General features: G+C 41.2%; 1 protein-coding gene across 1 annotated transcript in view; it reads right to left on the minus strand.

The window, feature by feature from the left end:
- Window positions 1-231: 231 nt before the first annotated feature.
- Window positions 232-15,296, minus strand: part of myt1la (myelin transcription factor 1-like, a) — a gene marked incomplete at both ends in the record, with an annotated part of 48,624 nt that continues 33,559 nt past the window's right edge. The window contains 10 exons of the mRNA XM_079180749.1: window positions 232-372; window positions 2,038-2,100; window positions 3,892-4,035; window positions 4,817-4,920; window positions 5,011-5,102; window positions 5,364-5,585; window positions 10,294-10,377; window positions 10,466-10,528; window positions 11,348-11,416; window positions 12,053-12,204. Coding sequence (XP_079036875.1) covers window positions 232-372; window positions 2,038-2,100; window positions 3,892-4,035; window positions 4,817-4,920; window positions 5,011-5,102; window positions 5,364-5,585; window positions 10,294-10,377; window positions 10,466-10,528; window positions 11,348-11,416; window positions 12,053-12,204 — 1,134 coding nt within the window. The remainder of the gene's footprint in view (window positions 373-2,037; window positions 2,101-3,891; window positions 4,036-4,816; window positions 4,921-5,010; window positions 5,103-5,363; window positions 5,586-10,293; window positions 10,378-10,465; window positions 10,529-11,347; window positions 11,417-12,052; window positions 12,205-15,296) is intronic.

Genomic DNA, 15,296 nt, shown 5'->3' on the forward strand with positions numbered 1-15,296 from the left:
AACGTGAATGTTCGTTTAAAACGTCGGTAAATTGTTTTTCAAAGCAAGGCAACGACAATCAAAATAATAAAAAAAAAGAGATACCCATGGAGTTGAGAGCATAACAGCAGAAGAATTAAAAGAACTATGTTAGATTACAGCAGCAAAAAAACAACCCATTCCCTTCTTTTTGACTTTTTTTTTTCTGTTGTTGTTTTTGCTTTGCATTTGTTATTTTGGCCTCAGTCAGAGCTAAACCTGGATACCCTGAACGGCCTGTTTGATGTTCTCCAGCAGCGCCTTGTTCTCCGGGCTCTGGTACTGGTCCTGGTGAGTGTACATGTCTGTCAGTGTACTCACATAAGTGTCAAAGTTCTGTTCACTCATTGGCTCCTGAGAGAGGAAAGAAACCCATGAAGAAGAAAAAAAAGAACAGTCAGAGGGATTAGAGTTGGTGTTTCTTGACAGTCAGTATATATTTTCTCTAGAAACATTGTGGGGGAAGGTTTGGAAGATAAGTGGGCAGCAAGGAAGGAAGGAAGGAAGGAAGGGAACACCATCGGGGACGCATGGCTCGCTTACACAAACTCACTGAAATACTTTCTTATTATATTATGATTATTATCGATACTTCATCCTGTGAAGGTCTACACAATGCAACTCCAAACCATGCAAAAAACTAGGAGCGGAATGGTTAGCTGGTGGATGGATGGAAGGTTAATGTTGAGCGTATGGAGACAAAATCAGGATGTTAAGAACTAATAATAGCTCAATGGTCAGATGAGGGAGACACAACGGAGTTAACGTTAGCTGAGCCGACTGGGAGGTTTTTGGTCGTGAAGATATTTCTCGAAGACAGAGCAGCTTTGGCTTCAAACACATTCTTATTGGTTTGAGTTCGACCTCAGTGTCAAACATCATTAGTGTTGTTAAAACATGATTTCTGTTTGCGTGGAACGACCACAGTTTGTTTTGCATGTGGCGTCCCACAAGGCTCGATTTGAGGCCCAGTTATCTTTGGTCAATATGAGCTTCCTCAGCCCAGTATCCCAAAAAATGATTGTCCATACGAACATTTCTAACATCTCATGATTTACGTCCAATGCTAATGTTCCCTGCTAATACAGGAAGTGGAGTGCCTTAGGTAGAAAGTAAGGCGGTGGAGCTGGTTGTGTGGCTCACTGTATTTTTGTTATTTCATCATTTCTCTTTTTGTGTAATAAATCTGTATTTCGTTCTTATTTGCATATTCCTGAAGGTTTTCCATGCACCCAACTGCACTGCGTTCAACTGCTCAACCAATCCGATTATTATCCTGGTTAACGTTTTTGCATTCTGTCAGAGCGAGTGACGTAGTTATTGAATTCTACATGGTATAATATTGAGTATAAGAAGCAAGAGAGTTTACAAAAGGACTTGAGGGAGAGGTGGTTGACTAGTCAAACAAACAGGACACGCTGTTTGTGTCCCCTGTAAAACTAAAAGTAAACATTTGCGCTTTTTCCGTAACTTGATATACGCTGCTAACATTGCTAACATTGCTACGCTTGCTACGTGACGTTACGTCAGAAAGTCTGCAGGGCAGCTGTTGTTTATTTTTTGTAATTATGTTGTGACAGTTGTTACATTAAGTTATTATTTCAACAGAAAAAAATCAAACCCTGATACTTTCTTTTGCCTGAACCTGGTCAATCGTTTCACAACGGTAACCTCGCGGCGTTCTGTAAGCGTGAAACAAAAGTGATAGAAAACGTGTTTACGAAGCCTGTCTTTGATTCGCAGACGTCTACATTCAACGTATCGTATGGTTTGCAGAAATGTAATTTGGTAAAAATCAAAACACATCTGATTGTTTTTATCTGGAATGGTCCACCAGTAGGTTAGCTACTGTTAAGTTACAGTCTCGTACTCTGCAGCTTAAATGGTTAGTTGTGATGTGCAGACGCCACAGTGAGCTAAAGGAGCTTTAGGAAAGGGGGGGTGGGGGTGGGGGGGGGGGGGGGGGGTGACAGTGCAGAAGAGAAGGATAATTGGATAAAGGATAAATGGATCTCTTACTCTGGGAGGAATCTGTAAACAGCAGTTATGCTTTACTGGGGCCTCTTTCTGTGGCGGCGGTTTCTACAGGAGAGGGTGTACAGAGAAGTCTATTAGCCCGCTGGACACACGGCGGCGTCACACGGCTTCTTAAGCTACGCCGAGAAAAAAACAACAAAAACAACAACGTCCGCCTTAGCGAGTACTTTCCCCTCCTGCTCTGTTCACACCGCAGCTCAAAGTCTCACAAATTCTGATTTATTAAAACCAAAAAAAAAACGATCTCTGAGCACTCAAATCAAAATTTGGGGAGAGAATAAAATAAATTGTGACACCATAAAGTTTGCTCAAACTGTAAGTGAACTTTAGTGAAACAAAAATGGATATGACCTATTATTGTTATTATTATTATTGTCATTATTATTAATATTGGGTGTATCTTATATCCTACAACACATGTGAACATTTGCTCAAAAGGTCTGCAGTGTGAAGGGAGCCTTAAATTTAGTTTTCCTGAAAAACAAGACGGGAAAAATTCTACAAAAATGTCCACTCTGTCCACGCAAATCATCTAATTTGAGGAAAATCGTGTGACTATCTGAAAACAAGCAAGAGCTAGAGTATATTAAAAAATTAATAAAATCCAATGAGCAGGATTTAGAGCTCATTTCAAGAGGGACAAAGATCAACTTCCTTGTTAAGACGGATACTTTTCTTGCAGTGCGATATGAGGCAAACCCGCACATGACTAGAAGCACAAGAAGCTAAGAGTCCAGTTATCAAGCAGCTCGGGTTCATACTGCTCAAAGAGAGATTATCCAATTAGCCCGAGTCTTCTTTCTACACCGAGACGACAAGACGTCAAAACAGCCGTGAGCGCTTCACTCTGAACTGACGGGGCCGTTTCTTTATGTGAAACTCTGTGAGGCATTGTCAAGCACAGAAGAAGCACAGCATGGACCGCTGGGAAAAAAAGAAGAAGGTGACGAACTGAAAGAAGCAGATGAGCAAAAAAAAACCTGAGTGTCAGATCATTTCGGATCTTTTCTACTTTGTCACAAAGAGATTTCAGTGTTTGAAATAAAGCTGGGAACAAATTTAGCACATTAAATATGAAACAGACAAACATCTGACAGAAGCTCTGAATCTTTTATTTCAAGTTTAAAATTCAGCAAATTTGTCTGTTATTATTTAGTCGTAAAAAATAAAATTCTTCAATGCAAGAGCAAAGGAATCTGACAGTATTCATGTTTAGAGATACAACAATCATCTAAAACAATTCTAAAAACAAAACTTAGTGAAACGAGATCCACTTCTAATCCTGGCAGTTTATCCACTTCTTATAGAATGATTTTTTAAGAATAGAATAGACGATTAAAGACAAATTGACGTCCCTCTGGAAATGTAGTACTACTTACTTCGTACTTTTGCCGTTAACATAGAGTTCAAACAATCCCTTCATTCAATTATGTCCAATCCTCACAATATTTCTACCAAAATGGCCAAATTTTACTTTTCACTGCACTTGTTCTCAGTAAATAATCTAATTGCCTGAAGGACTATATGTTTGTTAAATGGAGGAAGGAATCAGCTACCTGTAGACACCAGCTACCAACTATTTCTAGAATGATCAATAAGCTCTTATTGTGAAGGGACGTTATTGACCTATTACCAAAATAAAACATGTTGCTTTTTAGATGATTCTTACATTTTATTTCTTAATTTTGAGATAATTTGACTGAAATGAATCTAAAGCAAAGCTGATGATGAAAGACAATATTACTTTTAAGTATTTCTATTTGAAGCCTCAGACTGTAAACAAATATTATCCTGAACAAACCGTTTGCCTGAAGGTACAGTCGATTTATTTCTTACCATGTGTGGAAGCTGGATGTTTGCTAAGCTGTTGATGAGCGACTGGCTGAGGTTGGCCAGCTCGTGCAGCAGCGAGTCGTTCTGCTGCTCGATCACCTTGTTCTCATCCTCGATGGACTTCAGGCTGGTCTCCATGGTGGTGATCTGATAAGACGAGGAAAGTGATCATCAGCAGCAGATACTGTTTTTGATGGCGGTGGGATTTATTGGAGAGATGACAGGGAATGAGTGCAAGATAATGGCTCATGAAAGATGTCTGTTGTGGTACTAATACACATTTATTATACTCACTAATCTCCTGTTCTATGTTTCTATCTTCAACAGAAATACTGATTTTAATTACTAACTAATTCCCTTGGCTTCTACTTTGCCATTTCCTGATCACTTGCTGCAGATGTTTCAGATTAAAAGCATACCCAGAAAGCGCTAAAATGCTGCAGAAGAGCTTTTATTGTGAAATATCTGTACAGGTGTTGAGGTTCATGATGGTTCTTTAACACCGATCAAAAAAACAACAAAGTAGAATCAGTTGGATTTAAGGAGTAAATATAAAACAGTATCAACATGGATGAAGTAGTTTGAAATTTGGAGCGGATAAAAAAAGATGTCTGACTAAAATAAATGAGATAACATAGGGGGAATCAGCAATAAAGGAATGTCTCCAATACAGCCCTCTTTTGAATAAAGGACTAGTTGTCTCTTTAGTTGAGGTAAATGAAGACCTGGATGCTAATTGAGAAGTTTGTTCTCTAATTTGGAAGATCTTCCATGTAAAACACTGCATCATCTGTGAAACGTCGGCAGTGGAATATAAGGACTCCCCGTCTCTCTGCTTGTGCTCTAGTGAATTCACAAATGCTCCACTCATATGAATTATTTTCCATATCCGATATAAACCCTTAGCACTGTCTGGAAGCCATCTTACTTGTGTCCTCAGTTTTATCATGTCGGACTCCACTGCAGTGTTGGACTCGTTCAGATCTTTGATTTCTTCATCCAGCTGTTTGATTTCTTCATCGTTTTCGATGCCTGACACAACAAAAGAACATTTCATTAAATTCAGATATGTTTTTTTTTCCTTCCTTCTTCTTCTGTTTCTGGTTCTGGTTCGGCTCTGACCTTTGCTTGCTCTTTGCTTGATTGTCAGCATTTCCACCCCGCTCATCCTGGCCTTCTTCATGGCCGAGGTGGCACGGGGACACCCGGAGAGACTGGAATACAATGCACACATTGACGAAAGCTTGCCTGCGATAAGTCATCAATCTGCTGCAAGTTTACAAGTGTCGTGCTAGCTGATTCCAATTTTTGCATGCGTAAATGAACAGGAAGGAAATCGATCTGCGTGCATTATGATTTGCAAAATGGTCATCGAGATAAGCATTGTAGAGCAGAGGCAAACTATCAATGAAAACTGTAATAACAACTCATTTGTGTGATACAGTTGAAACAGAATGACACAGAGCCACGCCCACCTCCGATGGGTCAGGAAGCTCCCACTGACGTGTCCCGAGCCGTCGCAGCCAGGCGTCGGGCAGCTCATGCCGTCCGTCTTGCCAGATTTCCAGACAAACTGCGAGCCGTTGACGTAGCTGTCCTTCTGCCTTTTGGCCGCCAGGGGGCAGCCTGACGCGCTGCGGTGGGAGGCGTACTTCCCCGTCACATGACCCTGTCCGTCACAGCCCGGCACCGGACACCTGGGAGGAAGAAACAAGAGTCGACAAAGCGCTTGAGAGAAGAAAATCCATCACAGTCAGCGGTTGGTTACCTTTTTAATTCTCTGATAGAATTAAATCTTCTCAAAGCAAGAAACAAATTCATGCCCCGTTGCCTACAGACTCTCCATTTATATGCAGACAACAGGGAAGTAGTTTGAAGTTTGTTTGTAGCCCGAGTAGCATTGCTAATTGGACTGTAAACAATGGCCGTCTTATGGAGGAGGAAGTCTTGGCTTCACCGGAACCCCAGAGGCTAAGTCGTCCTCAGACCGGGAGCCGATGGGTTCCAAAATTGTATAAATACTAATTGTCATTGCATACAATTTCTACAGGTTGTATACAAAAAAAAAGTGAAACACACTTTTAATTTCTTTACTTACAGGAAATGACACGATACATATGCAGCAGAATATCAGTCGAACTGAGACTTTGAAATGCCGGGGAGGAATCCATACGTTTCCTCAAAGAGAGCTGTGAATGGTGCTTGTTTTCAATGAGGTTACCAAGCAACGATGCAACGAAATCTCATCCCCCGCTCGTCGTATTTTGCCGCTTGGGGAAAAGACCACAGCCCTTTGTGTAGTAAGGCTTGCAGTGGCGATTAGGTTTAGGAAACAAAACCACTTAGTTAGGGTTAGAAAGAACATCATGTTTTGGCTTAAAATAAGTATGCTTGTACCAACATAACATCAGAAAAAAACACTTTTAATTTCACACAAGACATGAACACTGGTCTCCTGAGTAAAAGTCCTGCATTTGCTTGCGACTCCTCCGGTTGCAAAAAGAAGTCTGATTGTATAGAAGTCTATGAGAAAATGACTCTACTTCTCTCTTGATTTATTACCTCAGTAAACATTGTAAACATGAGTTTATGGTCTCAATCTCTAGTTTCAAGTCTTCTTCAATACAGCATGATGTTCAAAACAACCAACATGGCCACGGCCATAATCCAAAATGGCGAAATCCCCGAACTCGAGGCTTCAGAATGTCAGTCCACAAACCAATGGGTGACGTCCCGATGACTACGTCCACTTCTTATATACAGTCTATGGTTTGTCCGTATTCAGACGTCGAGGGGCGCTGACTGGACTGAAACCAGGTTGCAACGATAACATAACTTTGACGTCTCAAGCTGGATTTAATGGGAATTAATTAATTAAAACCAATGGTTGTCTGGAAGGAACAAAAGCTAAAAACTGATAGTTGGAAAATGTTTTCACCAAAACTAGATGCCTATAAAAAAAAGAACTTTATTTCTTTTGACCTCTGCATTTAACTCATTCTAAGCATAAGGAGCAACTTGGGCTTCAATGTCTCGCCAACCACCAACCATGTGATTGAAGGACAAAGCGCTCTAGCCACTGAGCTACAGCCGCCCCCCGAAAGCAAGGTGTCGTTGTTGAGCTAAACACGATAATACTGCTCGCTCTGCAGATGACACTCCGCTCTTCCTCCTGCATCCCAGAACGCCCTTTGCGGTGACATTTGTGCTGATTAGAATGAGCCGAGCGTCGGCGGGCCGCTCCCTAGCCGAGCTCAGGTTTTACCTTAATTATGATTCCGCAGTTAACGATGGTGGTGGAGGGGACGGAGGTGGCGGCAACAGCTGGCTGCAGACTGACACCAGCTGAACTTATTATTCACAAGGTCATATTGGCTTAACATTACGGCTCTGCTTTAAGGAAAATGTCAAGCGCTCACTAGTGCTAACCTTTAGTGCTCTCGGCCTGCTGGGAGCGGGAGGTGAAGTGGAGGACTGACCACCGCTCATCTCTAAAATATTCTTCCCTGAAGTTAGAAAGGTCAGCACACACAGGCAGTATTTTAAGAGAGAGAAGATGAATCTGTTAATATGACAGACATGAGAGACGTAACTGTAATGTGGCTGCTATGATTTATATATACACACCTTTAACATTAAATATGAATCATGAAGTTATAAAAACTGTGACATACACTGAGCTCGGTAGGTTTCAATGGGCAGAGTTTCTGAGACACTGTCATTTTAAAAATATTCTTCAAACTAGTGCAGGATTAATTGATAAATCAATAGACAATTAATCCTTATTCATCAAGCAAACATTTCAAAATTTTCAAAACTTTCTTGTTGTTTTTTTTATCATTGTAAACTGAATAGCTCAGAGTTTTGGAATGATGGTCGAACAAAACAAGCAGAGAACTTGCAATGGGTATTTTTCACCATTTTATGACATTTTATGTGCTAAAAAATTAATCAATCGATCCTAAATAATAATGGCATTGATCGATCAATCATCGATGATCATTTTGTTTACTCAATGCACTCATTTTTACCCATAAATTACGGAATTAATTTCCTTAAAGCTGCACTAATCAGTCTTTTTATATCAACAATGGGTCAAATGACTAAATGCATGTGAGAATTATTTTTCAAAAACGGTATTCAGTATTCAGCCACTTTGTTCTGACACTTGAAATTCAGCTCAGGTGCCTCCAATTTCTCTTGATCTTCTTTTAGATGTTGCTCCAGATTGATTGGAGTCCACCTGTGTTAAATCAGCTGATTGGACATCATTTGGGCAGACACGCCCCTTTCTGTCTATATAAGGTGTCACAGCTGACAAGCCATGCGGTTAAAGGAACTGCCTCCAGAGTTCAAAGGTTGGATTGAGCCGAGGCACAGGTCCACAAAAAGCCATTTCTGCTGCATTAAAGATTCCCAAGAGCACATTTGTTTGCGTAATATGTAAAAATGGAAGAAGTTTTGAACAGTCAGGACTCTACCTAGAGCTAACCGCCCACCAAACTGAACAATTGGGGGATGAAGGCAATGAGAGGCTGAGCTCCTGTGAGGAGAAACCTCCAGAAGGAAAACCATCACTTCAACCCTCCATCAATCTGGGCTTTATGCCTTTAGTGTCCAGACGGATGCCTCTCGTCAGGGATAAACACAAAAAGGCTGTTTGGACTTTGTAAAAAAACACCTAAAGGGCTTTCAGACTGTGAGGAGATTCTCTGGTCTGGTGAAACCAAGATTGAACTGTTAGGGTCTCAACGTTTAAGTGTCACATCTGGAGGAAACTTTTGCATCGCAGAAACTGGGGGCACTGGTCAGGGTAAGGTTGAGGGGAAGCCAAACGGGGCACAAAGTACAAAGATGTCCTAAATGCAAACCTGGTCTTAGAGCTTCAGTACCTCCCAGACTTTTCTGAAGCACATGGCGGAGACAAAACGGAGGGACAACTGTGTGAATGTCCTTGAGAGAAGACCAGCTGAAAATCACCAAATCCAGGTGTGCAGAGGTTGACTCCAGGCGGCAACCTCTGGTTCTGACGAGTGAAGCCAATGCGGAAGTGTTTTTAAACTTGCATTCTCTCTACTAACCAGCAGGGGGCGACTCCTCTGGTTGTATAGAAGTCTATGAGAAAATGACTCTACTTCTCTCTTGATTTATTACCTCAGTAAACATTGTAAACATGAGTTTATGGTCTCAATCTCTATTTCAAGTCTTCTTCAATACAGCATGATGTTCATTTAGTACATGATGGTCCATTTAGAGTCAAACAGACCATAAAGCAGGGGATGCTTTAGGGCGGGGCTACACAGTGATTGACAGGTCTCTACCAGAGACGTATACGCCGTCTCTACGTCACTCCTCCTCAGTCCAAATATGGTCACTTCCTGTTCAGTGGTTGCAAAAATAACAACATAGCGACGGCCGTAATCGAAGATGGCGACGGCAAAATCACCGAACTCGAGGCTTCATAACATCAGTCCACAAACCAACGGGCGACGTCACGATGACGACGTCCACTTTTTATACAGTGTATGATTGACTTATCATACCCAATAAGACTTGAGGCTGTAATCACCACCAACAGTGCTTTAATTTAAGTATATTGAGTCCAGAGTCTGAATACTTAAGTCAATGTAATATTTCTTCATTTTTTTTATAAACATGCAAAAATTCTTAAATCCTGTGTTGTCTTCGTCATGATGGGGAATAGATTTTAGATTTTGGGGGAAATCTGAATTTAAGGGGTTTTAGCATGAAGGCCTTTACGTGGAGGCAGTTTTCTTTCCTGCAATTTATTCACACTTAAAAAAGCAACTTCATTTCGCAATAAGGACTTTTTTCTGCGCTTTAATTAAGAAAGAATAAAGACCTAAACCAATCATGTTGTGCAGAGCGGGATAAGTTCCACCTGTATTTATTAAACAACATCTACTCCTTTCAACCAGATCCACCTCTTCAGTTCTTACCTTTCACAATGAAGACATCAAATATTTGCAGACGAGTATTTGACATTTTGGTGTTGTTTATTATTAATAATAAATGTCCTCAAAATACAAAACGTTCCTCTCAAATTAGCTCATTAACATCCTAAAATGAATAGCGTTAAAAAATCGTCTTCATTCTGTTTTTCCTTGTCCTCTCTGTCGAAGACTGCTCGGTTTTAACAGGGATTTATTCTGGTCTTGGACTGAGAAACTCCAGGTTTTGCCGGTGAAACTGAACACTGACTGGATGTGATGAAGGTATATGGCTGTCGTCCATGAGATAGAGGTGATGAGGCAGTTTGAGAGCATCATTTAGTGAATAGAGGGAATAAAATTAGCATCTCAACAGTAAAAATGACTAATTAGATGGTTCTCATAATTCTCCTCCTGAAACTTCCCTCATTTCAAAGCTTAAAAGAAACCTTACTTGATTGGCTCCTGGTCGTCCTTGTCCTCTTTGCTGTGGAGTATTTTGATGCCGCTCTTCTTGGCTCGTGGACAGCCGGACAGACTGCAGGACAGAAGACAAGTTCTACAGTGAAGTACTGTATTTGTTTCGTTTTGTAGCTGCTCGGAGTCTGAAGCGCGATTACTGTTACCTCCTGTGGGAGGCGTAGTTTCCAGTGATGTGTCCAGATCCATCGCAGCCGGGGGTCGGACACCTAAGGCACAAACACAAGGGTTGAACAGCGACTTGGTCTTCAACCACGGTCCTGACCCCCCAATTGGACTCCAGACTGCTCAGACCTTGTCTTGTTTAGTGGTCTGGAGTGCTCTGAACATGCTCAGAAGTATTTATTGGCGCCAATTTCCACACTCACGGACTTTTAAAAAGTGGACGTAATCATCGTGACGTCGCCCATTGGTTTGTGGACTGATGTTTTGAAGCCTTGAGTTTGGCAATTTTGCTGTCGCCATCTTGGATTACGGCCGTCGCAATGTTTTTTTCGCAAACCAGTGAACAGGAAGTGACCATATTTGGACTGAGGAGGAGTGACGTAGAGACGGCGTATACGTCTTTGGTAGAAACATGTCAATCACCGTGTAGCCCCGCCCTAAAGCATCCCCTGCTTTATGGTCTGTTTGACTCTAAATGGACCATCATTTACTAAATGAACATCATGCTGTATTGAAGAAGACTTGAAACTAGAGATTGAGACCATAAACTCATGTTTACAATGTTTACTGAGGTAATAAATCAAGAGAGAAGTAGAGTCATTTTCTCATAGACTTCTATACAACCAGAGGAGTCGCCCCCTGGTGGACACTAGAGAGAATGCAGCTTTAAGACACTTCAACATTGACTTCACTCGACAGAACCGGAGGTTGCCGCCTGCGTTAAACACGGTTACCAGTGGAAGCCAGAGACATAAAAAAAATAATGGTAAACAAGCCTGGCTAAATGTAGAAACATTAAGGATCAAAGATGAAACATAAAGATGAAACACAATGGGACCGGGTCGTGGACTTTGTAGACTCACCTGAGGTCCTGAGAGTTGGTCGTCATCATCCCGCGGATGTTCTTATCGGCCAGCTGGCAGCTTGACAACCTGCAGGAGGGAAGGAGACACAAACTGAACTCCAACAACAATCTAACTTGATTCTGAATTTTGCATTCAGATTAAAACGTTTCAACCTTTTCAACAATAAATTCTATTTTCATCACTAATGCAACGACCTGACTTATGCAATGATAAAAAAGTTATTTTATCACTTAAAACATGTTGAAATGGATTTTCTTATGGCTATTTATTTTTATTTTTTTTATTTATTTTTTTATTTTTATTTATTTATTGACAGTATTTTTTATTTACTTCAGGAGTGATCCAGAATTCCCTCTGTTTGACTCAAAGTGAAATAAGAATTTTGAACCTGGATTTTTCCAATCCAGATTTTATTCTGGACATGTTTGAAAATGTGCACATATTTGATAAAATAGTGCTTCATTTGCATATTCAAACAACTGTTAACACAAAAAAGAATTGTCTCCATGTTAGTCATCAACTGAGGATATCGACCCTATTTACCTCCTCTTTCTTCCTTCTTCTTACCTCTGGCTACTGTATTGTGTTTCTAAATGTATGTCTGTAAGTTGCACATCTTCAAGGCCAGCTTCCCTTGAAGGGACAACAAAGTGAAGTACTGGTACTGGTGCGCTTTGTGAACGTGGTGCGAGTGAGTCTTACGTGATGAGCTCCTTCTTGCCCTCCTTGCAGGCCGGGTACTTGTGGTGTTTGGGGCTCGGCATGGTGACCTCGGCCGGGTAGCGCTGCTCGTCCAGCAGCTCCTGGAAGGGGTCCAGCTCGTCACTCTGGTGCAGGGACGAGAAATACGCAGACTACGACACGTCACTACGGGCTCCATGATTAACATGAATATTCATCTCATCAAGTCATTTAATTTGAGGTTTTTCGAGTTTAATCTCACTTTTCTTGCACAATTTAGTTTGAGAGACGCTAAACTCACTGGTGGATTTTTCCTTTGCTAGAATTATCTGTTATTTTATCCTCCTGTAGTAACGCTTCATAATTCATTTTAACCTCTAATGGGACATATGAGGGATCACATTCGTTGTGTCGCATGACTGAACATGCAGTTTTGTGATAATTTAAAGCCTTTTTTTAAGCCATTTAAAACTTTTAAATGTAACTCAAACACAAGAAACATCCTTCTGCTCACGGCCAAACCTCAGCAAAATAACCAACACTGTGTTGGTGTTTATTCACCGTGTGTGTTAGCAACTTTTCTGATGATTAAAATGCACGTTTGTGTTTCCACAGTTACAAACAAAAAGTACATTTTTTTGATTGTAAATTGTAACGTTTAGACCTCTGCAGCTATTCTCAGTGCGTTTTGTAGCTTGTTTTTATTGCACAAAAAAAGGCAGGGAGCATTAGCGACAAGAAATAAATGACGAAGAAGCTTTTACGTGTCTTTAAAAAGAGTGTAAATGAGACGACTAAACGTCCTCACTGGAACACTAGACCTGCTTTAGCTTAGTGGTGGAGACGTGTTTATTTACTGTAATAATCCAAAATCAAACAGAAGAATGCGATTGGCCTGTGTGATGCTAACTTCCTGTTGGCTACAGAAACACGTCGTCGCTGCAGCGTTCTACTGAAGCTGAAATCATTAGTTGATCAACAGAATAATCAAGGAAGAAATTTGGTCGTTTTTAATAAATGCTTCACTGTCGTGAACATTTGCTGCTTTTCTTTCTCTTGTGTGATAATAAACTAAATATCTTTATGTTTTTGGTTATTGGTCTGACTACATTGGGCCTTAGCTAATTATCTCTTTATAGAACAAATCACGAAATGAAGCTTAAAGAACTTTGAGAAACTAAAGAAAATTGCATTTGATGTGACATAAATGAGATGTTTAGTAAATATCAAAATGTACTTATTATTATTATTATTATTATTATTTAGTTTTGGCAGTGCTTCGGTGAGATAAATCAGCCCAGTTAACCAGTCCACAGTTCTCTCCTGCACCAGAAGGACTCGGTGATCGAGAGCCTTTTGTGGCAGCGAGCACTGCGGTCTGCTCTGCAGTCCACACATCACACCTCCTCAGTCGGGAGCAGAAATCGTTCAGGACTGTCTGGAGAGAAAAAAAATCCCATCAGCCGGCGAGCTCCAGGCTGCGGCCTGCTCTGCAACGTCGTGCTTCATTAACGAACGCAATTACTCTCCTGATTAAAAAACCTTTTCACTCCGGCGCGCCGAATCCAACGAGGCAAGTGTAGCAATTTGCTGCATGGATTGCTCCGTGTGATATCAGATCTGGGAGGATTCTACAGCGTGCAGAGGATCTATCGTGTTTTACTTATGTATTAGTGGTGTAATTCAGCATTTTAATGCACCGCGCTGGAGCTCCTGGAGCGTTTCATTCAGGGAGCTGCTGGGTCTGAGCCGAACGCAGTGCAGCTTCTTCACCACACGAGGGCGCACTGAGCCCGCTGGAGGGACGAGTGCATCGATTTATCCAACTGCTAAAAGTTTAACTTTAAACTTAAGTGAAAGACAAAAGTAAGACTCCTTTTACTCGCAAACAAAAAAAATAAATGCCATCACATTTATTTTGACTTGAAGAAATGCCCTTAAGCTCCAGAGGTTTTCTAAAGATAATAATCCTAAATTTTATTTGAAGATTACATGCACAATTAGCATTATTATTACTTGCTAGAATCACATATATTTTGGCAGAATAACGTATCGCTGAGTGAAATGTAAGAACGTTAAATGTATTGACAATGGAGCCGGTTGTGTCTCTTCTATTTTATTTAAGTGTCTTTCCAGTGACGATGTAAATGATAAGTGCCTGAAATCTGAATTCACTCGCTGTTGAGTCTTTATGATACAGTGAGTAGTGGACGAGTGAACGACGGAGTGACTTCCTACAAAGCTCTGAGGAGACGTTGGTCACGTAAGAGTTTTGCTCTTTAAAGGTGCAACGTGTAACATCTGGCCACCTACGTGGAACCACCAGGGGGCAGCATTTCACCTCTGATGGGTCCGGGCAATCTAAGCCTACAGTCAGAGGCTATAAATATTAAAAGAAGCCAGCTGCTAACTTACAGCAGGGAGAGAATACGCCAAAATCAACCAAACTGCTGAAACTCAGAGACAAATAACACTGGTATCGTAAAATCTTCAGCGTGGCTTCACGTTTTATAGTCCAGCCATCTGTGTGTTTACAGTAACTGGTCTGTTTGTTTGCTGGGTTCAAATCCAAAGTGGAATAGACTTTTAGTTCGCTGAGCTGCAGCATCTTGAATTCAGTCACTGCAAACTTCGGCACCGAGTGTCTGATCCCGGGGGACCGACCTGACTCCCCGCTGGATCTTTTTGAGCTAACATTTTGTTTGTGGACGTTTTTAAAGCCTCGAGTTTGCTGATTTTGTCGTCGGCATCTTTAGTTTTTGCCACCAGTGAACAGGAAGTGACCATATCTGGACCGAGGAGGAGTGACGTAGAGACACCGTATACGTCTCTGGTAGAGACCTGTCAATCACTGTGTAGCCCCGCCCCTAAAGCATCCCCTGCTTTATGGTCTGTTTGACTCTAAATGGACCATCATTTACTAAATGAACATCATGAACATCATGTGAACATTAGGTGTAATTCTCAGAAGTTTGATGAAAACGGATCTGATTGGATTTAGCTTCACGCTGCCCGACATTTAAACTGTCTGATATCAATGTTCTTTAAGCTCAATCAACATATTCTCTCTTACAGCACCTATCTTTGTCTCTGGACTTCTGTCTTAGTTTTCAATGATTTCTATTGAGCGGCCTCAGGGTGAGGAGGAATAGCATCAAAAGCTGAGCGGTGATGTATGACTCTGGCGAGCGCCGTCGCTCCGTGCCGGTTCTGTGCCTTTTTGGTTGGTGAAGTTTTACATGAGCAGATACGAGACCTTTCCAAA

This window comes from Pholis gunnellus (assembly GCF_910591455.1).
Source record: "Pholis gunnellus genome assembly, chromosome: 19".
Taxonomy (NCBI): Eukaryota; Metazoa; Chordata; class Actinopteri; order Perciformes; family Pholidae; genus Pholis; species Pholis gunnellus.